Source organism: Rhea pennata, chromosome 1 (genome assembly GCF_028389875.1).
Source record: "Rhea pennata isolate bPtePen1 chromosome 1, bPtePen1.pri, whole genome shotgun sequence".
Taxonomy (NCBI): domain Eukaryota; kingdom Metazoa; phylum Chordata; class Aves; order Rheiformes; family Rheidae; genus Rhea; species Rhea pennata.
Genome location: NC_084663.1, coordinates 121,174,630 through 121,202,049, shown reverse-complemented (window position 1 = coordinate 121,202,049; position 27,420 = coordinate 121,174,630). Strand labels below are relative to the sequence as shown.

At 42.2% G+C, this 27,420-nt stretch overlaps 2 protein-coding genes across 9 annotated transcripts in view; both read left to right on the top strand.

Annotated features, from left to right (window-relative positions):
* Positions 1-15,866, top strand: part of C2CD2 (C2 calcium dependent domain containing 2) — a 42,580-nt gene extending 26,714 nt beyond the window's left edge. The window contains exons 9-15 of one of the 4 annotated variants that reach the window (XM_062599205.1): positions 764-903; positions 1,187-1,358; positions 2,101-2,214; positions 6,180-6,307; positions 7,464-7,776; positions 9,491-9,527; positions 13,061-13,142. In XM_062599205.1, the coding sequence (XP_062455189.1) occupies positions 764-903; positions 1,187-1,358; positions 2,101-2,214; positions 6,180-6,307; positions 7,464-7,776; positions 9,491-9,516 (893 nt within the window). In that variant the 3' untranslated portion in view covers positions 9,517-9,527; positions 13,061-13,142. Of the gene's footprint in view, positions 1-763; positions 904-1,186; positions 1,359-2,100; positions 2,215-6,179; positions 6,308-7,463; positions 7,777-9,490; positions 9,528-10,209; positions 10,246-12,213; positions 12,338-13,060 lie in introns of those variants that run through there. The other 3 variants (XM_062599197.1, XM_062599188.1, XM_062599216.1) reach the window with 3 other exon arrangements.
* A 5,528-nt stretch (positions 15,867-21,394) lies between these two features.
* Positions 21,395-27,420, top strand: part of PRDM15 (PR/SET domain 15) — a 39,821-nt gene continuing 33,795 nt past the window's right edge. For 4 of the 5 annotated variants that reach the window (XM_062599160.1, XM_062599169.1, XM_062599149.1 and 1 more), the window contains exons 1-2: positions 21,395-21,506; positions 26,471-26,516. In XM_062599160.1, coding sequence (XP_062455144.1) covers positions 26,480-26,516 — 37 coding nt within the window. In that variant the 5' untranslated portion in view covers positions 21,395-21,506; positions 26,471-26,479. Of the gene's footprint in view, positions 21,507-26,353; positions 26,374-26,470; positions 26,517-27,420 lie in introns of those variants that run through there. The other variant, XM_062599140.1, reaches the window with a different exon arrangement.

Below are 27,420 nucleotides of genomic sequence, written 5' to 3'. Positions count from 1 at the left end.
TCCAAAAGTTTGAATGAAAAACTCAAAATAGAGTGATATTAGCAAGGTAATCTGAATATAATAATCTCTCTGTCTGTGGATTTCATAGGAAAAAATAATAGCATGAAACTCTCAAGTTCCTTCCTTGTAGCATTCTTAACAGTAAATGAAATCCTACAGGCTTGGGGTAAGATTAGGTATTTGGTTGCTCTATTTTATTTTTTTTTATTTTATTTTTTTTTATTTTTTTTTTTTTTTTAGAGCTAGCATTTATCCCTGCAATCATACAGTAATATTGCTACTAGTTTGCTCCCGTCTAATGTAGCTAGTAAACTAACGGGAGAAATAAGAGAACTGCTCTTACTCAAATTAAGAAAGAATATTTCTAATGAGATACACTAATTTAATGGGAATCCAGGGAGTTTCCTCTGAAATGAAAGATAAAAGGTAATTTTTGTGGACATTATTTAAGAACCTAGTGGTGATGTTCCAAGTATATATGAATTTTATTTTTCCTCTAAGTATTCTGTATAGAGAGGGGAAAAAAAGGCCAGAAATAGCAGCAAACAGGTAATGCTTGATGTCTCCATTCTGTTCTGTTGCACAGTGTTAGGCCATGCGTGAGGAATAGTCATAAAGGAAAGAAAGCTCTGAAAACTAACTTACTGTGGTGAGAATCAGTTCTTGCAACTAGCTGCTTTTGTTCTTCTCTTCCCTGTCTTCTCACCCTTAAGTATACTACAGCTCAGCTGAGTGCTGATTATGTTGCTTTTATTTCTTCTAGGTTCTTTGTTGGCAAGGGCAACTGTACCTCTTGACTTGTTCAGAAAACAGCCTACTGGCCAGCAAAGCTTTGTGCTGAACAGCTGGGCCAGCGAGAGCAGCCCAGAGCTTGGGCCTGAGCTAGGATCCATTAGTGCCGAGGTACTGCATTTGAATGCTTTTGTGGTGTTCTTTGACTTCTGGAAGTACTTGTGAATGCTCATCTTGTGCTTTAGTCAGTCACAGCAAAGTGCAATGTATGGCCAAGTCAGAATAGCACATTCGTATTGTATGGTATCATTTCAGAATGTATTTGTGCCTTTCAGAAGAATTAGCAATTTGGCTCTTGAATGTTGATAAAAATGTTTAAAAGATTACTAGGTAGGAGTGTTAGTGTCGTTCTTGTTTAATTGTGCCTCTAAAGCAAAAAATCTTGTCTTCCTAGTTCTCTTTTATAGAACCTAATGAATTAAAGTCTTGGCAAGTTTCTTCTCCGGTGCCAGGCACCAAGATAGAAAAGGATCGAACTGTGATGCCCTGTGGGACTGTAGTCACTACTGTAACTGCTGTGAAAACCAAACCTCGACTAGAAGGGAGATCTTCCCCACTGAGCACAGGTGAGGCGGTCTAATACTTTGTGTTCACGATTAGGATTATCTGCGGGGAACAGAAGTTGGGGAAAGGTGGGAATGGAGGCCGCTATCGTCCAGACTTCTCTGATGTGTTGGTGGTAAAGGGTGTCTTTTGTATCTTTCAGTAGCAGGTTTTTAATTTTCATGAAGCCTTGCTCAAACCAAAGGAGTGGCTAATGCTCTACTTAATATTTTGTACACTTTTCTAAGTTTCATAAGCAGAAGAACAAGGTTTTGGTGGCTGACTTTTCACATTAGTGTCAGACCCTTAGCATGCTTGCTGATGACAGACCATCCTGTGTCTTCTAATCTTGATGACAATCTTTAATGAGGATTGGTGTCATCTTGTGATGAGGTTTTTAAGAGTACCTTTCAGGAGCAGGCTTTTTGGTTCTTCTTGAGATAAGTATGGAAGTGAGACCTCTAAAACAGTCTTTGTGTGAAGTTACACAAAGAGCTGCCTTGTTTTAAGTTGTCAAAGTAGATCATTTACTTAAGTGGATATTGTCTAGCGTATTACAGTAAAATATTTAAAAACAATAAATTCTTCAACTTTAAAGGTCTTTTGCGGTCAGGTAACACATTCACATGTGTTGAGAATTTGTGTTAAACAACTTTCACAGGCACATTTTGAACAGGCTTTAACCAAAATAATAAGAATTTGTTATACCTGTGTTGTAAGTGTCCTGAATAGTTTAAATAAATAACCAAGAAACTTGCTTCTCAGATTCTCCTGTGAAAACGCCAGTTAAAGTAAAGGTGATTGAAAAGGATTTCTCTATTCAAGCTATCCATTCCCATGGTGCTCCAGTCAGCAAAACTTTATCATCTTCAGATACAGGTAACAGAAACATTCAAAGCTTTCTAATTGGAATACATCTCTCTGCTGCACAGGGGATTACTGTGATCCTGTTAAATTAACAGCAAACCCATATGGCTGCTGCCTTTCAACAGGCACTAAGTGTTTATGTTAGCAAAGGCTATGGTTAGAGATGTAACAAACAATCTTGCAATAGAAATCTGTTGTTAATTCATTGTTTAAATTACTAATTCTGAAAAAATAACAATGAGTTGTGGTTTGGAGGGGCAAGGCAATTACAGGAAAAACTAGCCTGGCTTTTTCTCCTCCTCCTGAATGCAAGAGGAGCCATGAGGGCTGTTAAGCCTTGAGGGATGCTGCACAAAATATTGAGTGAAAACCCTGTGACGCTTACCTCTCTGGCCATTGCGGATTCCCCTGATCGAAGGTAAGTCCCTATGGCTGGCTTGATGAAAGGCAGGCTGAAAGAGTAGGAAGATTAATTCTCTTCTCTGCCCTGCCACTGGGCTTTGGCTGAGGTAAATCATGCTTGGGCAAGCATAACCTTGCTGTGCCTGTTCATCCACCATCTTAAGGCACTCAGCGTACCGATGAAATGCCTTCAGAATGTCAGGTAGCACTGATAATACTGTTACTTATTGAGGTGCAACTCTGAAGATTCAGCATGTTTTTCAGTCATTTGAGTAGTTACCTTTTGTTCTCTCTGTAGGCAGCTTTAATGAAAGGTGATCTGGTCTAGCTGCAAATGGCAGATGTTATGGAGTTCAGTTTTCTCTGTAGGTTTGCACATAGGTACAATCTGGAGATGATCTGGACTGCTCCTGGAACAGTCAGAATGCTTGCTGGCTGGTAGAGATAGAGATAGATTGGATAAAGGACAAAAAGCTGGGGAAAAGCATGAACTAATAACCATTAATAGCAAGTAGCACTTGAATCTTTCCCTGTATCTACACAAAAAGTACTCTGGTACCATAAAGCAGGAAGGTGGTATTAAGCCAATTTGGGAATTGTTAAGATAGTGCTACACTTCTCTGTTAACTCTCGTAACTGATTATGGTATCAAAGATACAAAGTGCTTACTGGAAAACTCACCTGAATACAACCTAGAGCAGATTAATAGATATGAATAGTGTGTTTATTTTTATGACAATGCAGGGGAATTTCTGTGAAATGTTTATACAACATAGCAGGAAGAATTACTCATTAGAACAAAAGCTTGAGTGAAAAGAAATACAAAAGAGCATTCAGGATGGCAATAACTTAAGTAAAAGCTATTACAAGCATCATGCAACTGTGAAGCCTTGTTCTCTGCTTTTAGCTAAAAGACAGCAACAAGCACTATGGAAAAATATACCATGGCCTTACTGTGATTCTAAGTGATAACAGTAATAAGAATTACCAAATGCCACTGACATTGTCCTGGACACTGTCGGCTGTTCCTGTGGGGCTTTGCAGTGGCTATGAAGATGGAAGAGAAGGAATTTGTGGTCAGTGGGCAGATGCTTGTGCATGTATACGACTTAGGCACACATACTCTTAGTATCTAAAATACTTTCAGAACCTTAGTGCAGTATAACTGTTTAGGCCTCACCTTTTAGTGCCTTAATAGCATATCAGAGAATGGGTGAGGTTGGAAGGGACCTCTGGAGATCATCTAGTCCAACCCCCCTGCTCAAGCAGGGTCACCTAGAGCACATTGCACAGGATCGCATCCAGGTGGGTTTTGAATATCTCCAGAGAATCATAAAATCATAGAATCAGTAAGGTTGGAAGGGACCTCCGGAGATCATCTAGTCCAACGCCCCTGCTCAGCAGGGTCACTTAGAGCATGGTTGACAGGGTTGCATCCAGGTGGGCCTTGAAGATCTCCAGAGAAGGAGATTCCACAACCTCTCTGGGCAACCTGTGCCAGTGCTCTGCCACTCTCACAGGGAAGAAATTCCCCCTCACGTGCAGGCAGAACTTCCTGTGCTTCAGTTTCTGCCCATTGCCTCTTGTCCTGTCACACGGGACAACTGAAAAGAGTTTGTCCTCGTCCCCTTGACACCCTCCCTTCAGGCACTTGCACACATTGATAAGATCCCCTCTCAGTCTTCTCTTCCCCAGGCTAAACAGGCCCAGCTCTTGCAGCCGTGAGAAGGAGACTCCACAACCTCTCTGGGCAACCTATTATAGTGCTCTCTCACAGTGAATAATTCTTCCTCATGTTCAGACAGAACTGCGTATGTTTCAGTTTGTGCCCACTGCCTCTTGTCCTATTGCTTGGCACCACTGAAGAGAGGCCAGCCCCATCCTCTTGACACCCTCCCTTAAGGTATTAGTATACCCTGATAAGACCCCGTCTGTCTTCTGTTCTCCCAGCTAAAGAGGCCCAGCTCTCACAGCCTTTCCTTGTAAGAGAAATGATCCAGTTCCCTAATCATCCTCATAGCCCTATGCTGGACTCTCTCCAGTAGCTCCATGTCTCTCTCGTACTGGGGAGCCCAGAACTGGACACAGTACTCGAGATGAGGCCTCACCAGGGCTGAGGAGAGGGGCAGGATCACCTCCCTCCACCTGCTGGCAACACTCTTCCTAATGCACCCCAGGAGACCATTGACCTTCTTGGCCACAAGGGCACATTGCTGGCTCTTGGTTAACTTGTCTGTCAAAACTCCCAGGTAATTTGCAGAGCTGCTCTCCAGCAGGTCAGCCCCCAGCTTGTACGGGTGCCTAGGGTTATTCCTCTCTAGGTGCAGGACCCTGGACTTGTTCTCGTTGAACTTCATGAGGTTCCTCTCTACCTAACTCTGCAGCCTGTCCAGGTCTCTCTGAACAGCAGCACAGCTCTCAGGTGTATCAGCCACTTCTCATAGTTTGATATCATCAGCAAACTTGCTGAGGAGGCACCGTATCCCTTCATCCAGGTCATTGATGAGTAAGTTGAAGACAACTGGCCCCAGTACTGAGCCCTGGGGGACACTGTTAGCTACAGGCTTTCAACTAGACTCTGTACCACTGATAACAACCCTCTGAGCTCTGCCTTTCAGCCAGTTCTCAACCCACCTCACTGTCCACTCATCTGACCCACACTTCCTGAGCTTGCCTATGAGGATGTTATGGGAGACTGTCAAAAGCCTTGCTAAAGTCATAATAACTAAAGGCACTACTCAGTTTAATTAACACTAATGCTATACCTCTCTGTATTCTTTATCATTAAATTTCTTATTAAAGAGCCCATCTCAGCCAAATAATATGTTTTTTTCATTAACCTTCTTAGCATTGTTTGCTTCTAATCTTGATGAACTTGATTAGTGTATATTCACTGTGCCTGAAGTATATGCATATTAAGTACAGAAGTAGCCACACTTAACAAACCTGTTGTGCCTGTGTTTAAAGAGTATTTTAATAGGCAGGTTCTGTATTCCTGTACAATATTTGTAGGCGAAAAGGGAAGGCAATTTCCAGACTGTAGAGGCAGCTTATGAAAAGCAGAGAAGCTGCCAGTTTGCCTTCCTTATCCTATTATAGTGTCATCAGCAAATTTGGAAATGCTGAGCAGTGAAAGGAAAAGAGAGTAAAATAGTTGCCTGAAGAAGTGCTAGCACATGCTAGCTATGTACTATGTTAGCTCTATGGCTCTATATAATTGTGATATCTGACACTATCCACCACTTACAACTGGATAACAGCTCTTGCATTGCAGTAATAAATTGAAATAATTGGATGTTTTGTGTAAGCCTCAAGCCTCGTATGCACTTTGGGTTGTGTCTACAAGTGAAGCTTTTGTGCCTGTTTCCACTGGGTAAGATGGGCCAAGCTGAAAAGAAAGGAAGGGAAAGAAACCCAACAGATAAGTGGCTGATTGGAAAGTGGTTTGGTACACATGGTATTTAAAGCATTTCAGCTACCTGCTTTGAATTTTAAGTAAAGAAGAAAGTCTGCCTCTTTGCTCTGATTTTGGCTGCTTTTCTCTTTCCCCTCTGAAAAAAATGTTTTCCTTTCAGAGCTGCTGGTATTGAATGGCACTGACCCCGTTGCAGAAGCAGCTATTCGACAGTTAAGTGAGTCTGCAAAGCAGAAGCTGAAGTCTCCTAGAAAGAAAAGCACCATTATAATATCAGGAGTGTCAAAGGTAAACAAGAAAACAACACTCACATTTAATGCTTCATAACAAAAAGTCTTTGCTCCATTGAGTATGACACTAACTTCGTGTGTTGTGCTGTCTCCAATTCAGCAGGCTGTGTAGGATCTAGCTCTGTGTGCCTGTTTCAATGACTGTTTCAAGTTGAGCCAAATCAGGGTGGGTTTGTTTTGGAGAAGTTCTGTTTAAGGCTTAGGTTGACAGCCTGACTAAAAAATGCCTATAAACTGGGGTGATTAGGGATTTGGACAGACAAGTCTAGGTGAGAATAGGGACTAGTCATACCCTGTGCTTTGCCACGGAGTGAAAGAAAAAGTATGAAAGATTTTTCTACCTGTCAAACTTGTTTAAACAAAACTCTCTGAAAAGCTTTTTGGTCCTCTCTTGGCTTTGTTCAGAGGATGGGGAAACAATACTGCTTCTCACATAGTGTTACTGCTTCTCACATAGTGTGTGTAGCATTCTTCCAGACTTTCTTCATCCGCACTGCCATTCTCCCTACTTGGTTTCTACCTGTAGTCCTTTCCCTGCAGGCTGCTGTAAACGTTTGCTGTAGAGTCATCTTGTTCTGCGCCGTTTCCCTAAAAATTTCTGACGAATTTTGGCTGAGCTGGCATTAATCCACTTGTCATCACTGTACTGTGCTGAGGCAGGGAGAATGAGGATCAGCCACCACAGTGCGAGATGTGTCTGCTTAGAAAGTGGGGTACTGGGACTCTGTGGACTTCTGTTTAGCCAATGCAGCTGCCAAGAAGTCTATCTTGTACAAGATAGAATATTTGCTATTTGTTTTCTTTAAAATGTGGAGTTCTTTTTTTTTGTCTGTGGAAGCTGATACTTCATTAAAGCAGCACATGTAGGAAAAAATGTCATTACTTGAGAGGGGCTGGGGATAGGTGGGAGGCATATAATTAAATATTTTTTCCAGTCATTTGGCTTTATGATATGATTAGAACTTGGCTATATGCTCCTCTTCTTTAGTGGAACCACAGAAACCTCACACTGTGGTTTTTAGATACTTAGATAGGCCTAAGCAGCATAAATAGAAGTGTAAGAAGAGAAAAGAACAGAACCATTGCAGGGAGAATTGTTTTTTTTTCCAGAAAAGCAGCTTATGTCAGTGTTGTCTCTTATTTTCCCTGGCCAGATCTCTTTATCTCAGGACAGTGAAGCTGCACTGATGATGGACTATGCTGCAACCATGGAGGGCTCTTGCAAAAAAGCAGATCCACCTGCTGCGGAGGAGCATATTGCAAAAGTCACCTCTGATGAAAAGCTATCATTAGGTGCTTCGGAAACAGCACCTGATACTGATCCACAGCAAAGTGACCATAAGGCTTGGGGTTTGGAGAATGGCAGCCAGCAGTGGAACAGCAACACACTGCTAGACCAGACTTGTGAAGAAATGTCTGGGAGCTCATTAAGTGTTTCAGAAACTGGGAGCATGAAAAAATCTAAAGGTATGTGACCTTTCTGTACTTAATAGCAGTGTCATGCAACACTCTGAAGTAGTTTGTCCTCTCTTACTGATTTTTGCCCTTAATATTCTTGCAATTGTGATGTTGGTAAAAGCGGCCTTACAAACAACCATAAAGACTGGCATCATGCAGCTCTCAGACAGGCATGTCCACACTTCCCTATTCATCAAGAAATAAAAGGGCTCATCGTTAGAAGTTGAAGGGCAAATCATTAAGTCCAGCTAAGTTATCTGGGAGGGAGATAATTGGCCAAATTGTCAATTCCTTGATGAAACCTGTGGTTTTTTGTAAATAAAGACTTGTGCTGTTCTTGGAACCCCTTTGCTAAAGTGAAAATAGCAGCATCCCACAGTTGCTTTCTGGTGCGTTCCTTTCCCTCCCTCACATCTCTGAGCATGCAACTTCCCTACCTTCACAAAAATGTAAGTTCACGCAACTCCAGGCAAAGCTAGAGATGCACTCTTAACTACTTAAAACAGTTCTCCCCTTTAACATTTTTCATCAATATCCATTTTGCTAAAGAAAGTGGAATTAAGGGTGATTTTTAAAATAAGTAAATGGTCAGATAATTTTGTTTGTGTAGGTAAACAATGAATGGATGCGGTTTGAAAATGTCTTAAGGTTTTTCTCATTCCCTTTATAAGTCTAGTTACCCCTGAGGCTTTTGTAGTGATATGTGGCTGGGTGGTAAACACAGGTGACAATTAAAAAGTCTGAAAGAATAGCTAGTGCAGTGGACTCCTGCCTGTGCCTTGAACAAGTGGCAGAGCAGTCTTGCAAGCTGCTCATAGGAGCTGCGAAAATTACTTGTGCTTCTCACCACCGTCCATCCCTCTTTCATTTTATTATTTTATACTTTTTCCTTACCCAGAGGTAGTGTAAAGAGGCTTAGTACAAAACCTCAGTGTGTTGCTAGATAGTAGTATTCCTCCCATAAAAAGTTTATATTGGATCTCTGTGCTTAGAACATCAAGGTTTTCTGGCATTTTCAAAGCTTTATTATTCCATCTAATAGTTTAAGGTGATACACTAGCAATTATTTTGGCATGGATGGGCAGGCACTAGAAAGTTTGGGGCTTGTTGAGGGGAGGTGCTGGGACATGTGTAATTTCTCATGTGGAGCCTGGAAAAAATTAGGAAGCAGTATGAGATTTTGCAAAACCTCTAGACTCTTCTTTAGTATGTTTCTAAAAGAAAGAAATGGAAATTTGTATGTGAGCTGTTGCCTCATTTTTTTATTCAAAAGCTCTGCTTGCATTTTTCCCTATGCAGTATGTTGCAAAGAGAACAAGCTTCTAAAGATTCTGGTTACGTGGTGCAGGATAGGACTGCTAAAAAGCCCAAACAATCTCTGAGTCCTAATAAATAAATAAATAATAAACCTGTTTCAAAAAATGACTTAAACAGATCTCTTTGAACTCTTGAATCCTGCTCTGTCACAGTTCAGTAGCATTCATGGAGTGAGATAGCATATTTCCACCTTCCTGACTTCAGTTAACTTTGATAGTTCAAGGTTTCTGTTTTGTCAAATGCTTTCCTTTTAGAAAAAAGAAGACCTACTTTAAAAAAATCTCGTGTGTAGTGTTAATGATTTCAAGTTAGAATTGTCTATCATTATCTTTTTTATTCTTGCGTATTTTTGTTTTCTACCTCTCTGACTTCCTCTTTCTTACCCATTCCCTTTTGTAAACTTAAGAGGACTACTATGCCAACCAGAATTAATTGCCTACACAGTAAGTTATTTCTGTCTTGTCCTTTCTTTTTCTTTTTCTTTTTTTTTTTTTTTTTAATGTAGCTTTGCAGTGGAACACTCATTGTAAAAATTGAAGCAAAATGTAGTTTGGCACCTCTTTTCTTCTTCCCCCATCCATTTCTTTCCTTCCTCCAAAATACCTTGCTGTGCTCAGACCTCTTAGCAAACTAATCTGCTCTAACAAATCATGTGAGTGGTGGATGTTCTATCCAGGTGGGTCATGCAGAATGGACAGCAAGGAAGGCTAGGAAGGGCACTGTACATGCCTGATCTCTATCATGACCATTCCTGTCCTATCTAGTTATCAGTCAACCATCTTCTCATGCAAACCATATGTGATCCCACAACTGGATATGCGTACACAAAATGCTTATTTTAAAACCTGCTGCTCAGTTTTTCAGATCTCTTTTCTAGCATAATTTCTGGCAGGTATTTACACAACTTTCTGGGGAAAAAAATGTTTTGAAATTGGGAAGAAGTGCAGAGAAGTGATCTATATATATCTAGGTAGATGTGGGAGCAAATCTTCCTCCTTTAACAAAAAGTGATCCTAGCCCCACAAGGTTTTTCTGAGCACCCTAAACTACAGCTCAGGAGCCTGTGAAGGCCAAGCAGGCTGTACAGCATTATTGACGTATTCTCTGCTTATCTCCTGGTTTTAGGGGTGGAGTTGGCTTATGGATCCTGTAAAACTTGAAGTAAGCATGCAAGTAGCACAAACATCACCAAGTTTGTGATTTGCCCTACCCTGCCTTCTTAATAGGGGTGCATGCCTTCACAGCAGCTGGAGCCACTGACAGGCAGCACGTGCCAGATTGGCTAGAGACTGATGGGTGGCAGTGGGGATGTGGCAAGCTTCCAGGTAGCAGGGACCTCAGTACCTCTGAACACACAGCAAGCTTTCACGTCGGTGGACTGCTGCTTGTGCTGACCCTGTGCTGTTCTCAGGCAATGTCTGCCTGCAGTTTTTCAGCAATGGCAAGTTGTCCCAGGTCGCCAGCATAATTTTTGCAGCATTCCTTGCTTTGGTTCTGTTCCCTAATATGGGAAATCAGTCTGAATGGATAGGACTAAACAGCTGCTTATGGATGAACTCTTCTGTCCTGCTCCTTCTGTTGGCACAACTTCAGCTGCAGCTGCCAGGGCTGCTGGGCAGAGCAGCTGACTGCTAAAACAAAAGCCACACGGCAGTGAGGCCTCATCAATCCCCACCAGCCTTTGCACATTAACAACTGTCAGTACTATGGGGTAGAACAGTGTTTCTTTTATGCTGTTGACAACAACTTGAAGTGGTAGGCCAAGCTTTTGGTCTTGTCAAAAAGATCAACCAGAAGGTGATGGGAGAGCAGTCAAGATTCAAATCCCTGAGTTCCAGTTGCTTTCTGCTGACTTTGCTCTGATCCCATTGTGCTCTGAGAAAAGTCACAGAATTCATACGTGTCAGGAGCAAGACAAAACGTACTAGAGTGTCTTCCCAGATGCTGAGTGCTTGCTTTTAAAATAATAAGCCAAGCACATGTTTGTAACTATTCCAGTCTGAACAAAGAAGCATCTGGCTGTACGGAACAGAGATGCCATGAAATGCCTATTCTGCAGCTGTTGCTGTGCGAAATGACATGCAGCTTGTGTGAAGTCCTTAGAAGACAATTCTAGCTTTTACACAGTATCATGTGAAAGAATTATTATGTGTTGCTTTTTGTATTTATTGCAACTAGGGAGAAAAAGCAAAATGGTGACAGGAATTAGTAGCTGAGTTGAGAAAAAATGGGAAGTTTGATAGTGGCATGGAGACAAGCTATGGAAGCTCTGTCAAGGAGATGACTGCCCTCACGTACCGGTCTGAATGCCAAAAGGCTCCTGTGTTGGCTTGCTATCTGGGTCCTCTTCTGTTCAAATTGGCTTATGCCCCTTGGACAATGACACCGCCCATTTCTGCACAGAACTAGAGTTGCTATTTTAACATTAGGCTGCTATACTGACAACAAGCTGAGTGTCCTTGGTAGTTCAGAGTGTTTTTCCTGCCAGCTGTCACCATGCTGCCTTACATGTCAGGCACATATGTATATAGGGAAAGGGGCAGAGGAATTCTTCAGAATGGTGGCTACCAAAAAATCAAGGCTTGCAAAGGGAGAAGATATTACTGGTGTTTTGTGTTGTGAACATGAGTCCCTGGTGAGATGCTAGCTACAATTGCCGTGGCTACGTAATAGGTTTGACATAGCATCAAGGGAAAGAATATAACAAAATTAAGCAATCTAAACTAATTTACCACAGAAGGGATTTGGGAGGATTTCTGAGCCTGTTGGAAGCAGATGTAATATTATTTTTAATCTGCTTGAACTGAATTGTTACTCCTAACAGGATTTTAAAACAGCAGATGCTTCATAATCTCTACTCTAGTTGGTGCTCCCAAATTTTTATAGAATACATATTGTCTATTTGTATGGGCCTTCTGCATGAAGGCTGAATACCAAGTACTGTTTGCGGAAATCAACAGTATCCTGCACTTGGAATTAAAATGCCAACTTCATTTTGTGTATAATAGGCTAAAATTTTCTTCTTGGTTCCTTTGATGTGTGAAACAGCAAAGATGCACTATAGCATTTCTTTACTTCCTTTGTTTCATTCTTTACATAAAATATCTTGTGCTATTAATCTATTGGAAGGATTGAATATGCCTGTTTGACATGTGAGAACCCAGCATACAACCCACACCAAATGCTGTGCATGTGAATGTTTGAACACTACCATAGCTTTCAGAAGAGCATTTGAAACTAATCAAGTATAAGGAAGGACGCTTCTACAAGGTGTGTGGATTGGCTTTTCAGAAATTGAAATCAGAAAATTTGATGCTTGCTCGCTCGTAGACATGTGTGACATTAGTTTTCCTTCCTTCTTTCAATGAAGAACTGTTTCTGCAAGAGCTGAAGGAAAAGTTAGTTTTTCTTCAGTGCTCCTCTAGCAATACAATTGAGCTCATCTTCTTGAACTTTTCTGCTGACTTTGTGTGTATGTATAAGCATTGATCTAGACCTACCGTAGTCTGTCATGAATCTAAGCGATTCAGTTTGCATGATAGTTGCATGGAATGAGGAGAAGCAGAGAAATACATACTTCTGTGCAGCCTAAATTTCTTAGCGGTATTCAGCTGGGAGAGGGCTGGATCAGCAGTGGGGTGAGGTGGACTCAGTGGCATGTAGTGCATGTACGTGCGCCTTTGACAGAAAGCACAATAAATTCTTGCGTTTACCACTATGTGAAATAAGATGAATGACTTGGTTAGAGATGGAACTCATGAACTATTATAACCTCTAGGTTAGAAAGCATCAATATTTTTGCTTTAGTTTTACCACACTATTAGCTTTCTAACTGAATAGTTAAAAGGGTGAATTTAAATCAGAAATACCAAGATTGAGGCTTTTTTCAGTACTGTTGCAGTTATAGTTAAAGCTGAGACCTAATGGGAAAGCATACTGTTCTGTCTAAAGTGTCCTCTGCTGTTTGTGTCTTCAGGTGGGATTTTAAAAAAAAGCGCAAAGCTCTTCTTTCGTCGGCGGCATCATCAGAAGGATCCAGGAATGAGTCAATCGCACAACGATCTTGTCTACCTGCAGCAGCCACTGTCAGAGGAAACGCGCAAGAAGGGAGGAACACTTTCACGTATTCTTAGCAGGAAGCTCCTTTCCAAAAACAAAAGCAAGAACAAACTGAATGGTGCTTCAGCAGAACCATCCATATAAGACTGAACACACTCGAATGGGATATTTGCACATCCGTTGATCAGTTGTTTACAGAGCAGTACCAGATAACACACATGCAGCTGATGACCCACATAAAATGATGTTCACTAATACAGTAGTCAAGGAATAAACAGAAAGCTTGTCTTTCCTTTATTTTTCCAGAATGCTTTCCTTTATAATTAATGAGTTGCTCCTCCAAATACAAGAAGTGTGAATTGTATCATGGCAGCATTTGAAGAATTGCATGGTTTGTTGTAGAGGATAAGGAAAGATGGAGAATGGTGCAGGTGGGGGGAGAACTTTTATGCGAGCACCAAGTTTACATTAGTGGAGAGCTAAGAACTGAAAAATCCTACCTGCTGTATGACTGAACCACTATAAAAGAGATGACATACCACTGTGCTTCCTTACTGCAACACGGAATGGTAGCAACACAAGTCTCAACTTGGTTTTCTAGTTAGGCTGAAAGACAAAAGAGAGACACAGATCCAGTTTGTATTGTAATTTAGAAACGGGTAAGTTTTTAGAGGCAGAACTAAAATGCTGATTAAGATAGCCTGCTGTAATAACTCTAGCCTGCTGTATTAACTGCTCAGTCCATGTAGGTGGAGAGATGCCTTTGATATTAGCCATAAATCAATAAATTATGCAAATGCCTATACAAGCATATTGTATAATATTCTGTGCATGTTATGCTTAAAAACAGAACTTTTCCTAAGTCTATCCAAGTCTACTTGCAAACAAAATATTTTAAAATTCCTACATGTAGCTTCTCTTCCATATGTGAGAAACTGCACTGCTAATGCAACAACTTGTCTAAGGGGCTCTAATTCCTTCTCTCAAGTACTTGTTAAACAAGTATATTAATCATCATATCAAATGCAAAGCTAGGAGCAATAAGTGTTGAACAGAGCATATTTAACCTTACATAAGCTTTTCATAGATAGCTTATTTTAGATGCCAAATGGTTACTGAGATCTTAGAAAATGCAGTTGTGAAGAGAGCTTCTTTCTTTAAAAAGTAACAATAATTATCCCCTAACATCAGTTTCTAGAGGTATCAGTGTTGTCACATGGTGAGTGGCTGGTTGGGCTTTGACTTTTTACTCATTAAATACAGCAGCTGGCTCCTTTAAATTAAAATGAAAAAATGGTGAAAGTAAAGTTATAGTTCTATTTTTTTTTAAGATACTTAAATAGAGGAGTAAAATATCGGTTGGTATCTCACAGGCAGCATCTTTTGCGCATACTTGTACTTTTCCATCGTATACATTCTTACCAAGAACAAAGGACTATGCCAGCTCTCTTTAGCCAAGAAGAACACCTATTTCATCAAAACTTCTGACATAAATGGATGATAGATTTGTGCCTGCTTTGCCAAGAGTGATTTATCCCCCCCTTAAAAGACTTCTTTACATTAGGATGGTAGAAAATTGGGCTTACATCTTAAAGCATCCTTCAAAAATAGAAAAACAGAAATACATTTCAAAACTTCTGGTCAGTTTCGAGTTCCCTGGCAAATATTTTTGCAAAGATAAATCTGGAGGATTTTTTTTTAATTCAAAGAAATGAACTGCAAAAATCTTTTAACTGAGTCTAATGTTTAAAAATACAGTTTTTATGTAGCCTACTAAAATCACTGTGGTAGTACAGCAGTCCAGATGATCAAACAGTTGTATGTTTAAGCATGCTGCTTATTATGAAAACACTTGAAGGTGTTTTTAATATTCTGTTTAAAAATTTTTTGTTACACGAGTATTTTAGACCTTTAATGTGTTTAGAAATCCCAGGTCAGTAATACAGGTTTGTCCTGCTTATATGTGCTTGAAGAGTTTTGTTCAATTTTAGTTTAAGACAAAGTAGAAGTTAGGCTTCTTTGTTTAGGCTTCTTCATTTGCTCTATGGTAGCTCATAAGCTGAGCATTAGAAGACTGATGTTATGTTCCCTCAGCATACAATTTTTCCTGTTGACCTTAGCAGGAGTTCTCTGCATGATGGGGAGAAATGAAGTCCCTATCATGTTTTAAATGTTTAGTCTTGTCAGTCCTGCTGAAGGAGAAAAATAAAACAGCACTGAGCTCAAGAAATCAAAGTATAATTAAGGTGAGACCAGGTTCTGTGTATAACAGCCCCTTACACTAAAAGCTAACAGCTGTAGAATTGGGAATGTAAAGGGATTATGTATCACTACTTGAAGTCTATTCAAATTACTGAACTGGGATTTTAATTTATGGAAGCTTTTTTACTGTAGGACGTGGTAGAATTAATGCTGAGTAACTTGCAAAGCACAGGAGTAGGGTTTGCTTGTATATTACCCCAAAGGGAAAAAAGCCTTGAAGGTAGTTGTTTTATTTTGGGCTTTTTAACCTTTCTTAAGGTCTTGGTGGCTGCCTAAATGCACGTCTTAATGGTAGGGACTAAGAGCATTCAATACCACAAACTGTATTTGAGCTTGCATATATTGAGAAAGAATTAATTATTCAGATGAAGGAAACAAGGTGTTTGGGGTAAAGGGGGAATCTTGTTTTTTAATTACCTTCACTCCTCAGGAAAATAAACGCTATTTGGTTTGATAATGTGTTTGACCTCCATATCTGGCTGCTATGTTCCTCACCTTTTCCTATACCTCTACAAGTAATTTCTGTAATGTAACATGCTAAATACAAATGGACAGTTGAATTCCTCAAGAGTGATAACCCTAAAGGCCCATAATATTGAACCCTGTTCCTCCTTCCGAGGAGGCTACCTTTTAAGATAAGGAGATGTAAGTCTGTATTTTATGTACTAGTAGTTAATGTTTGTGTGAGTTGAGTCCTGACAACCTGTGAGAGCTACACTGCAGTACAGAGTAGAGAGGACTGGATTTGTAAAGCGGCAGAAATTAACGCAGGGACTAATCCTATCAGGTGCTGAGCATTTCCTCTGCAGTTGTCTGAAAGGTGCTAAAGAGCACCCCACAAATTATTAATCTTTAAAATTTTAACAACTATACATTTGAAGAACACAGTAATCAAATTTCTGCATTATATTACATAGAAAACTTGCTGTTTTCTGTCCTCTAATTTAATTACTTCAGAACAATACTTTGGAAACAATTTATAGACTTCTTTTTTTGCTCCTCTTCTTACACTTCTGTGTTTCCAGAAGTTATGTATGCCAAAGAAAGCATGGTATTTATTGTATAAGGACTACACTGTGAAGGTTTGTTTTTCCTTTCTAAAGATTTTTTCTGACCATAATTGAATCATCTTAACATGTGTTTATGTGGTTTGTTTTGCTCTATGGTATCTTAGCTTTTCATTTGTCTTGATTGAAAAAACCTGCATCCTCACCTAAGTAAGATTTGCCTCAGCTTTTATGGAAATTTTGCTAAGATCTGCAGGAACTGAATTTGTAGATTAAAACAATAAAGCTACCTATATATCTCAAACGTGAAGGCAAGCTAGGTGACTTTGTTGAAGTGACTGAGATGGAGGGAAGGGATCCTTTATCACTAGGTCACCGGTATTGCGTATTCAATTCACCCCATGAAGAAAAGGTCATTCATTTACTCCTAACTAAATATGAAACTTGTGAGATTTGAGGCAGCAGGAAGGAGAGGGAACACAATAGTGGACAAAAATATGTATTCACTAAACAAGCAAAATACCATTAGCAAATTTGTTTGATTACTTGACATAACGGAGATAGCCTGAACTGTACAGGCATGGATATCGGGTGTTATTCTAATGCTTCCTAATACATTTTTCCCTTGTTCTTTGGGAAAGAGTTTGGAGTCTAGGTTATACAGATCTGTAGTTACTGTCTGGCTCTAGAAAAGACTTAGTTTCTGATGCTGCTTTTTCAGAAGGATTCAATTGCCTGGTAATGATACCAATTTTGAGGACCAGTGACATTTTCCACTAGTTTCTGGTACTGCATCTCCTTGCTAGTTCTAAGTGGCTTTCAAGAGAATGCTTTCTGATGTGTATTTCTTGTAATGTTTTGGTCCTTTTGAGGTGTGAAATATAATCGAAAAAAAGCGCAAAGCTGACTACATAAAATGCTATCAAATGTGTATGGGAAAACAAAGTAAGAGTCTTGCTCTTCCTCTAACATCTCTTTCAGCTCTGGTAATTTTAGTTGTTACAAGGAGCAAGAGCTCTCTATACAAAGTGAGAGTCACAAGACTCTCTCAGCTTATTGCAGTTTTTGAATTGTAGGGTTGAAGTTTGAGATAAGAGCTTATCCTGGTAAAAAATTAAGTATACCATAGCTCTAGGCTAAGACAATTCCCATTGTGAATGGGAACAGCTGACCTCATACGTTGACCCTCACAGGACCTACGTGGATTTGTTCACGTGTTTAAAGCGAGTGTATGCTTCACTATGTTGCTGAGTCACGGCCTTGATGACAAACAGTTCAAGATTAACTATATAGCAAAGGTGACTACTTTAAGTCAAGGGTGAACAATATTATTTCACTTGGGACATCAAAGCTGCTGCTATGAAAAGTGCTAGTGTGGTGTGAAAGTAACCGGGAAGAGTGGGACTGAGGTCTTGCCAATACTATAACTTTGTATTTCCCAGCAATGTAGTATGCTCTGATACAGTCCCTTCTGTGTGTGTGTACACAAATCAGTTGATACGGTTAAAAAGTCTATGATGTAGATTTATTATATTACTAAAAAGCCTGGGGATTTTTTAAAGAACTAGCTACTGCTGTACATAAAATAAACGCCAGTTGTCTCTGTGTAGTGTGCCGTCATACCTAGTAAGCCAAGCATAATAGATGGTTTTCTACTCTCCTTCACTAATTTGACCTTTTGTTTAATATAGTCCTTTTACCTGTTTATGCAGGAGCAGATTCTTCTGTTCATAAAAAAAAATGTTATTCAGTATTTTTTTCCCTAAGTTATAATGTGTTTTGCTGAAAAACAGTGGTACTTTGGGGTAGGGGGAAGTGTTAGGGCATAGATCTCATAAAAGACAGTAATACTAAAATGAGCACACTCTGGGAATAGTTGTCTTGTGTTTGTTTTACTGAAGGAGTTAGGAGTTAGGTTCTAAATTACTGCTTCCACAAAGCTCTACCAAATTAAAAAAAAAATAAAAACAAATGAAAAGGCAGGCAATCAAGTGAAGACAGCCACAATGATATTTATTCTTCTCTCCCCCAAAGCAAGTGAAGCTGTACCTCCTTTTGCAAGGAAATTGTATGTTACCTTACTGGGAGTTACTGCCCACATTTAAATGCCTGTTTATTTCAGATTCTTAAGTGCTTAGCTGAAATTCCCTAATAGACTCGCAATAAACTTTCTTTCTTTTCCTCATCTAATTTTTTTTGGGGGGTTGTTTTTTTTTGTTTTGTTTTGTTTTTTTAACTTGTGTGATGCCATTAGTGTGCACTAGCAAAAATGGCAAGATAGATTACAGATGGAGGAAGAATGAATGTAGCACTAGCTTGGGTGCCATATACTAGACTCTAGTTCATCATTCTTAATAAATGGAAGATGTCTTTCTTTTTTTCATAGCTAATCTCTCTATCCTAAAAAGCCTGATGTAAGCTGTGAGTTTGCAGTCTGACGTTAATTTTTCAGAAAGGTGAGAATATTAAAGCTTAAATAAATTAATCATTTTAGAGCAGCAGGGTACAGATTCACATGCACTGTATGTCCAGATTGCTACAGCTGGGTAATGTAAATCTAAATATTCTGAATTATTTAATATTTATTCTGATAGAATGTAGACATTGCAGGTATGATTATCACACTTGTGCACTGGATGCTGAAGCAACCTAGGCAGGGGCCCAAAGACTTTGCATTGTGAATGTGATATGTACAGAAACACGCGGGGAAAAGAAGTAAAAGCAGACTATACAAAACTAAAGGCCAGTGGCTTTAGCACTCTGTGAAAAAGCAAATTATCTGTATGTGGGTTTAGGGCCTTAAAAAATTCCCCTAACTACTCCTGCTTGATAAATACTCTAGTGAGTTATTTTTAAAAACAGAGGCTTTTCTCCCTGTTTATATTAAATTATTTGCTTTAAAAAAACAGTATTTTCAAAATTCAGATGTTGCATTGTTTCACTTTTAAGAATGGAGCCTCTGCATGTCTCTCTCCCTGTTCCATGTGCTTGTGCAGAAGGGAATGCCTGATGCGTAGGGCCAGAAATGGAGAGGGGGTCTGACCTTAGCCCCATATGAGGGCACATCCTTTGGAAAGGATGGAGCCAGAGCCCTCTTTCTATTGTCTCTGGGGCCTGGGGGGACTGAGTCATAGACGACATTTCTTACCAGAGGAAAAAAAAGCATCTTGCTTTGACACACAATGCGTAAGTAGCTCTCGACTTAGGCCTGTCTCTGAATGTCTGGTCTCACTATGCAGCAGTGTATTTCAGCTGGAGCAGTGGAGGGTACTTGAGTAGTCAGAACTGGATTTTTAAAACCCCTCAAATTGAAGAGGGCATCGAATCCAAGTTTATGATTTCCTGGGTGTGTAGCCTCCGCAGTAGCCCATTATATAAAAAGGCATCACTGATTACGATTCTCAATAAAAATGTGTGCAGCTATGTTTGCTGTTAAGAATAGTACAGCTGGTCCCAGAGAAAAATCTTACTAACGCAGGACAGACAAGACTTTGGAACAGCAACGCTGAATGTGTTACTCTCAAAGAGGTGAGACGGGCACTCAGGTGATCGCTTCGCTCTGCCGGTTCTGTGCTTAACCGAGGAAAAATCATAGGGCCTACAGCCTGCTGCACGCCTGACTCAATCCCAGTAAAGGTGACAAGACTGCTCTGGTGATTCCCCACCTTCCACTTCACACACTCCAGGAGGAACGGGGGGGGGGGGGGGGGGGGGGGGGGAAGCCCACGGCGCACGGCCTTGGCGCTGAGCACAGCTCGGCGGTGGCGACTCTCTGCGGGTGCCTACGGCCGCTCGAGGCCCGGCGCCGGAGCGAGCAGAGCCGTGAAGGTGAGGCAGGCGGCCGCGCCAGCAGAGAGGGGCCCTGCCGGGCCCGGTCTGCGGGCACCGCGGGGAAATGCCCCCGTAGGAGCCTGGGCCGACGGGCTGCGCCCCGCCCCCGCCTGTCGCTCTCCAACGGCCGCCGCGAGGCGCGAGGGCGCCCCCGCCACGCGCCGCTCCCGCAGCCGCCGCGCTCACGGCAGCCGCTCGGGCCGGGCCCTGCGCGGCGCCCAGACGGCGCGGTCACCTCTGGCCCCCGCCGCGCTGCCGCCGCCCTCCCCTCCCCGTCCCGCCGCGCGAGGACTACAGCTCCCATGGTGCTTTGCCGCCGGCCGGGCCGGCTTCCGGTGGCGCGTGGTTTCCGGAGCGGATCGGAACCCGGAGTCCGGATTCGATCCGGGTCTGAACATTCCCAAGGCAGGTAACGCCAATTCCCCCCGCTCCCGCGCGCCGCGCCTCCTCCCCCCCGCCACGCCCGGCCCCACGCGGGACCCCCCACGCGGGACCCCCCCGCCGCCGCTTCCCACGGCGCCGTCTTCTCTCCGCGCTCCGCTCCCTGTGGCGCGTGGGGGAGGGGGAGGCAGCGCGGCGGGGGCGCAGCCCCGGCCCGGCGGCGGCGGCGGCCCCGCCGCCTCCTCCTCCTCCTCCGCCGCCGCCGCCTCCTCCATGCCGCCTGTTCTTTGTTACAGCGGCCGCGCCGCTGCGCGCGGAGGGAGGGCGGTAGGGAGGGAGGGGGGCGAGGCGGGTCCGAGGCAAAACCCGGCGGAGCCGCTCCCGGATCCCGGGCCGGGCCCCGCCGGGCTCCCGGCGGCTGGCGGTGCGGGGAGCCGCCGCCCGCCGCGCCGAATCCCCTCTCTCGCTGTGTCTCTCGGGCGCGCGCGCGCGCGCGCACGGACACGCGCGGGCGGGATCGCTGGGGCCGGGGTCGGGCGGGCTGGGGCAGGCAGGCAGGCGGCGGCGGTGCCTCCGAGGAGGCGCGGGCGGTGCCGCCTCCGTCGCGGCGGCGGCTTTGTTGCGGCCGCCCCAACGGCCGCCCTAACGGCCGCGGGGGCGCTCGCGGGGCGGCTGCGGGCGCGCGCGCGCGGCCCGGCAGGTAAAACCGTTGGGCGGCGGGCGGAGGCAGCCGGCGGAGGAGGAGCCGGGCGCCGCCGGTGCATCATGCTGGGCTGCTCCTCCCGACGCGCTGCTCGTTGAGCAGAAGCTCCTCGGAGAGGCCGCGGGGGTTGTTGCACGGCTCGAGGGTTTAAAGGCGTGATCGACACGGGAGAAGATGGGGTGAGGAGGAAGGTTTAATGATTACCTATCGAAACGGGCCTTTATCGATAACAGCGGGAAACTGGACTCGCTTGTCAGAACAGCTCATCAGAGGGCGTGTTGGCCCTTTTCCTTTCTCTTTATAAACGCGTGCCTTCTGGAAGAAGGTGTGGTGTGTGGATTACACTAATAAAGGGAAAATTCCTAGCCTGCAATGCTTCATAAGCAGAATTTTTCTGCAGAGCACTTGTTTTCTGCTCATATACATTAAACGGACTTTGCGTGTGCTTTATTCACACCAGCCATACTGAATGTGACCGTAGGAAATGTTTATAGAACAAGTGGTATAAACTCAGCATCTGCTCTATTAATCTGTGCTCCCAATGACTGGATGTAACCATGGAGCCACCCGCTTCTCAGCAATAACTTAATAGTAGAATTGTAATAACTTATTGCAAATGTAAGGCCTCACTGTATCAGATGTTCCACAATGTATTTTCTGTTTTTCTTGAAAAGTAGTATGAACAAATTAGACTATGTCATGAAGCAAACAAAGCCTGTTTTGTAGTGCATTCTGCCTGTGAGCGTGCATTTGTAGTACCTGTCCAACTTGCAGTGTTCTCAAGTTACTTATTCACACTAATAAAAGTCCACTGTATGGATTTTAGGGGAAAACCTAAGTAAGGAGAAAGGTGAACTTCTTATCTGATAACCAACAGGATAGAATTAAATACAGATTTTATGGACTGGCTTTTTTTTTTTTTTTTTTTTTTTTTTTTTTTTTTTGATTCTTACCTGTGTTTTAAATCCATTTATGAGCTCAAAGTTGCTCAAAGATGCAGCTTACCACTGGAGCCTGATTTTCATTTTTTTACTAGGAGAAAATACGCTTTTACACCAAATCTTACGTTTTTGGATCACTTATGGCTTGAGTAGTTACCTGACACTAATACTGCACGTGATACTGTGCAAACAGATACCTATGATGAGTTTTACAGTTTCTGGAGGCCCATCTTGCAATTGGAGTTTGCTTGCTGAATTATAGGTTCACCTGTCAGGTACAAAATGACTCAATTAATTACACAAACAGAAAATTCTGTTTTTCTGCTCTTTTTCTGCAGCCAGAATTAGGCTTTGTACTTGGGATCTATTTTCTTCTTTACAGCTTTTCACCTGATTATTCACTGCTTAATGATTCCTGTCTGTTTTATATATAAGTATCTGGAATTCCCAGAAGCTTTGATTATCTCTGTGAGACAAGAACATAATTACGTGCAATAGGATGAGTGACTTAATGGAATATTTTTTCTGACATATGGGTTTAAGAGGGAAAACGCAGGCATGGACCAGAACAATATCAGTTTAGAGTAAAAAAATCTGGAATCTGTCTTCAGTACCATCATGTGAGCTAGTGTGACACTCCATGACTCAGTTTACCAGCTGGAGCATGTGTCACGATGGCATTTATTTTGAAAATTCTTGGGAAATATATTTGAAGTTTGTGAGGGTTTTTGTGATCTGTGTGTTAAAATTATTATGTGTCTGCAAAGCAGAATTGTTAAATGCACCTTTGGGGTTGTTCTCCCTTTCTCACACTTCCTGTAAAGGAGGAAGAGGAAGAGGAAGGAGAAAAAAAGACCATGAGGAATTGGTAGCAGGGCAAAAATACTAATGCAAGGTAGTCCTCTTTTTGCACCTGCATTTGACTGTTTCCCTTAGAACATACACTGTGTTGGCCCCAGAGCATCTGTGTACACAGCACTTTCAGATGCATTTGCTACATAATACTGTCTGTTCCTATTTTTTCAGAGGTCATTGTGCTGACATGTCTGACAAAGCAGAAATTGTTTACTATGTAGAAAATAAAAGTACTTATTTACAAAAATAATAATTAAGCTAATCCAAATAATAACTGAGACTTAGTGTCCCTATCAACTGAGTGAGGTATGTTTGAGGGACCTTTACATTTTCTCTTCATCACCTTGAACACTATTTATGTTACTGTGATTCCTCATCGCCTTTACTCTTATTCTCATCTTCTGGCTCCTAGAACAAGTTTGATGTAGCTGCTTCTGTAATCCTGTATGCCATGATTATTACCTAAGGTACTTCTAGAGTCAATCTGCTGCTTATGAAGAATGCTGTGCAGAGAATAGTACTAGAAGGCAAATGCATTTGAAAAGTATATTACACAGCAGTATTAGTGATCCTTTTGCACTTACAGTGTCATCTTCCTGCCTCTAGCATGTGTTTGAACCATTGACCAAGGATAGTATTTATTAATTCAGCCATACTTAGGGTGACAATCTGGTCAGGACAAAAACTATCTAAAAATAACTAGATGTACAACTTTTCTGTGGAATAGTGCACAGCATCCACAAAATGTCATGGTTAAAAAGCAAAACAAACCATTTTTTACAACAATCTGTGATGTGCTTTCCATGGCTTGTTTTGTGCTGGCATACTTGGGAGTTCCCTGAGTGTCTGTTTCACTGTTTACGGTGCTTTCAGGGAAAGAGCTGTTGGGAAATTCCCTGAATTGTTGCTTATGCCTAGCATTGGGCTTTTGTGGTGCTTTTATATACATGCATAGTCCCCAAAAGTCATAGCCAAGGAAGGCTTAGCTTTGCAGAGGAACAGTGCCAGCCATTTACCCATGAAACAGGTGTTATATAAGGTTGCAATGGTGTGAAATAGAATTTAGGAGGGCCATGCTTGGGACAGAGTTGCCACGGCACGCCAGGGTGCCCTGACTCTGTGCTGAAAAGCCTCCTTTGGCTGTTGGCCAGATAACTGAGCAGCAGTATCTCTGTATCAGCCATGTATTCCTGTCAGTTGGCCTGCTGGCCTTACCTGCAGCCAAAGTGTGACAGTGGATTGTGCCTGGCTAGTTGGGACCAGTTTATGCTTTGACGAAGGAACCTGGTTACTGCTTTTCCTGGAGGCTTTAGCTGAAGGGGAACAGCTGTGCAGCTGACAGCGCTGCATCACACCCTGCATCCTGCCATGCTCATGAGTAGGTGCCGAAGTGGCTTTAGCCACAGACTTGGCAGAAGTATGGAGTCAGGCGTGGGTATGTAATAGCTGCTGCCAGTACCTGAAGCAATAGGATAGAAGTGGGCCAGTGAGCTTCACTTGTGCTGACGAGTCAGTAGAGCTTATACCTGCGCCGAAGTAACTACTGCTCTGGGCACCAGCCTAAGGCGTGTTTCCACAGCCCAGCTGGGCTGAGACTACGATATGATACATCAAGAGTTCAAGAGTAAGCTCAAAAAAGGGGCAACCTTACTTGTGTGTCAAAAGGGAACACCTGCTTCGATGCTAAATCTGAGTAACAGCTATGCTTCTGTGTATCTTTGGATTGGCTTTTGTTGTTGGAGTAGGAAATGCTTTATCTATTTTCAGACAGGGCTCTGCCAACTTGCTTGTGTGTTTGGCCGTGTTTGCTCTCCTCCTGTCTTCCTCCTTCTCACAGATTAAGTCTCTTATTCTTTACCGTTTTTTTCTTGACCAGTGTTCTTTGCTGCTTCTGCAGCTTCGTTCTGTCTGGCTTATGTCAGGCTCTTTGTGTTGCTCTGCCTCTCACTGGGGCATTAGGAGAAATCTTTGCTAGAGGAGAGCTCGCTGCAGGGCTGGGTATCTCATACTTGAAAATACAGGCATGGAGGCACACAGTGTGGAACAGAAACCTAATTCTGCATTCCTTAACTCTCATGAATTTGAGCTCCTTACTGTTGAATTTGTTTTGTATAACATAAAGATGAAAAATGCACGGAAACTGGTGGAAATTCCTCTTAGGATTTGAGTGAGTTTTGTCCCTAACATTACAGCTATGATCTGTGATTTATACAAAATACGTAGGTATAAAATCATGCTTCTGCCATATGCAGAACTTTCTTTAAGAAACCCAAAATCTGAATCTTTCTTAAAATCTTAAGTAAAGCAGCAGGTGAAAGCATCTTTCAAGATATTTGTTATCTCAAAGTTATGTTCTAATTAATGCATAAAATGTAAAAAATAGTCTAAAATTACTTCATTTATGATTTTTTTCAAGATTTTACATAGTATAAAATAGCATAAAGTTAGCTAAAGTAAAAGCATTAAACCCTCAGACTTTGATTTATGGTGTGCTTTGATAGGCATCTTAAAGATGTACTGATCTTTTTACTTCAGAAATACCTTTGTTCATGTACCTAGAATTTAAATACTTTTGTGCGGTTTTGTTGGATGCATACCAGCAATTTAGTAATACTTTTTTTTCCCTACAGCTGTGAGCTGTTTCTTTTTCTGAAGCTCTGTCTTACTGAACTCACCACTAGAACATGCTCTTTTACTCTACAGTGGTGAAAGTCTGTTTGTAGGGAATAAAACAATTGATGTAGTGAAAAACCACGGGGGAAAAAACGTATCACATTAAAAGATTAGAGATGACCAGGGAAATAAGTAGTGCTTAGGCCACTTTCATTGATGTTTCTCTTGGTGGTTGTGCCAACTTGAGCTATTCCTTCGCTAACACTTATCTAGTTGTGTGGGACAGTTCAGTGAGTTGATGAGCCTTGTTTGTGAAGTCCTTGGTTTTTGGCCTGAGTTGGTGCCCTGACCCTGCTTCTTTGGAGGCTGCCCTAAAGCTTATGTCAGGGAGGAGCAGGGGCACACAGGAATGGCAGGAGGCTGGTGAGAAGGGGGCTGGAGAGCTGTATAACACAGCGCTGTCTCAAAGAGAAATGTCTGTGAAGCTACAGATATTTATTTAGGCTTCTTGGTAGTGATTTCAGCAACACATGTAATGACACAGCAGTCACTGAGGGATTATTGACAACTTTATTTTGTGTTTAACTTTCCATTTATACCCCTGCAGGAGCCAGTATTGTATTTGGATATGCTCTGGGTCAGTCAGCATCATCTTTCCATAAATGGATGTTTCAATAATATGGTGAAAATAAAACTCTTTCAGGACTTTAACTTGCTCTTTTATATTTTGGCAGGTTTGAAAAATGGCTGAAGATGGCAATGAGGAGACAATGTTTATTTGTAAGTATTAGAAGGAAGATGATTTATCTCTCCATGATGTGACTTGTCTACACAGAACATCTGAGATTAAAGACTAAAACAGACCTAGCTTTTATTTAGAAATACATTTATGTAAAGGAAGCTCAATAGCTTATGGAGGAGCAGAGAGAAGATTGCTAATTTTAAGCATACATATTCTCCTGTTTTTTGCTGACAAATGCATAGAAAGACATCTGAATATGAATTAGTAGAACAGCTTTCTCGTAGCTGAAATAAGTGAGATTGAAGGCCTCAGGGCTGCCAGAGAGTTGTCTAAGCCTTTGTTTATACTGCCAGTTTTGGCAGCTAGGGATTGCTGTGGGGAACTCTGACACCTAGTGCAAGTTAAAGATTTGCACCGCCACAGCAGGAGGCTGCGGCAGGCCCAGTAGGAGATGCACTGACAGACCTGCCAAGTCTCGCCCAGTGTTCACTGTTCTCTTGTGCCTCTGCAGCTAGGCCTGCAATTCTTGCGCTTGCAGCCTGGCTTTGTGGTCTACCTTGTGCTGTGTAACCCTTTGTGTGGCTTGGATCTACAGACCAATGGGCTCATGGAGCATGAAGAGACGCCCAGGGAGACTGGTGGGCAGTCCCATGCTTAATGTAGCCTGTCTAGTGGGCTTGTTCCACAGTGACTTGCTTGCCCTACAGCTCCTGCTTGTCACATGTCAGGACCTGTAGGACCTTGTATTACAAGGACGAAAAGTTCAGAGATCTAGAGTCCACTAACGTATTTGTATAAGGGGCCCAGATGTGGATCCAATTGGGGAAGAGCAGAGGGGAGAATTTGTCCTTGGATTCACAGACTCTGAGCCTTGGTGGCTCCTCAGCTGTACATCAACCTTACCGCAACTATATAGGGAAGAAAGTTCCGCCTTTCCTGCTA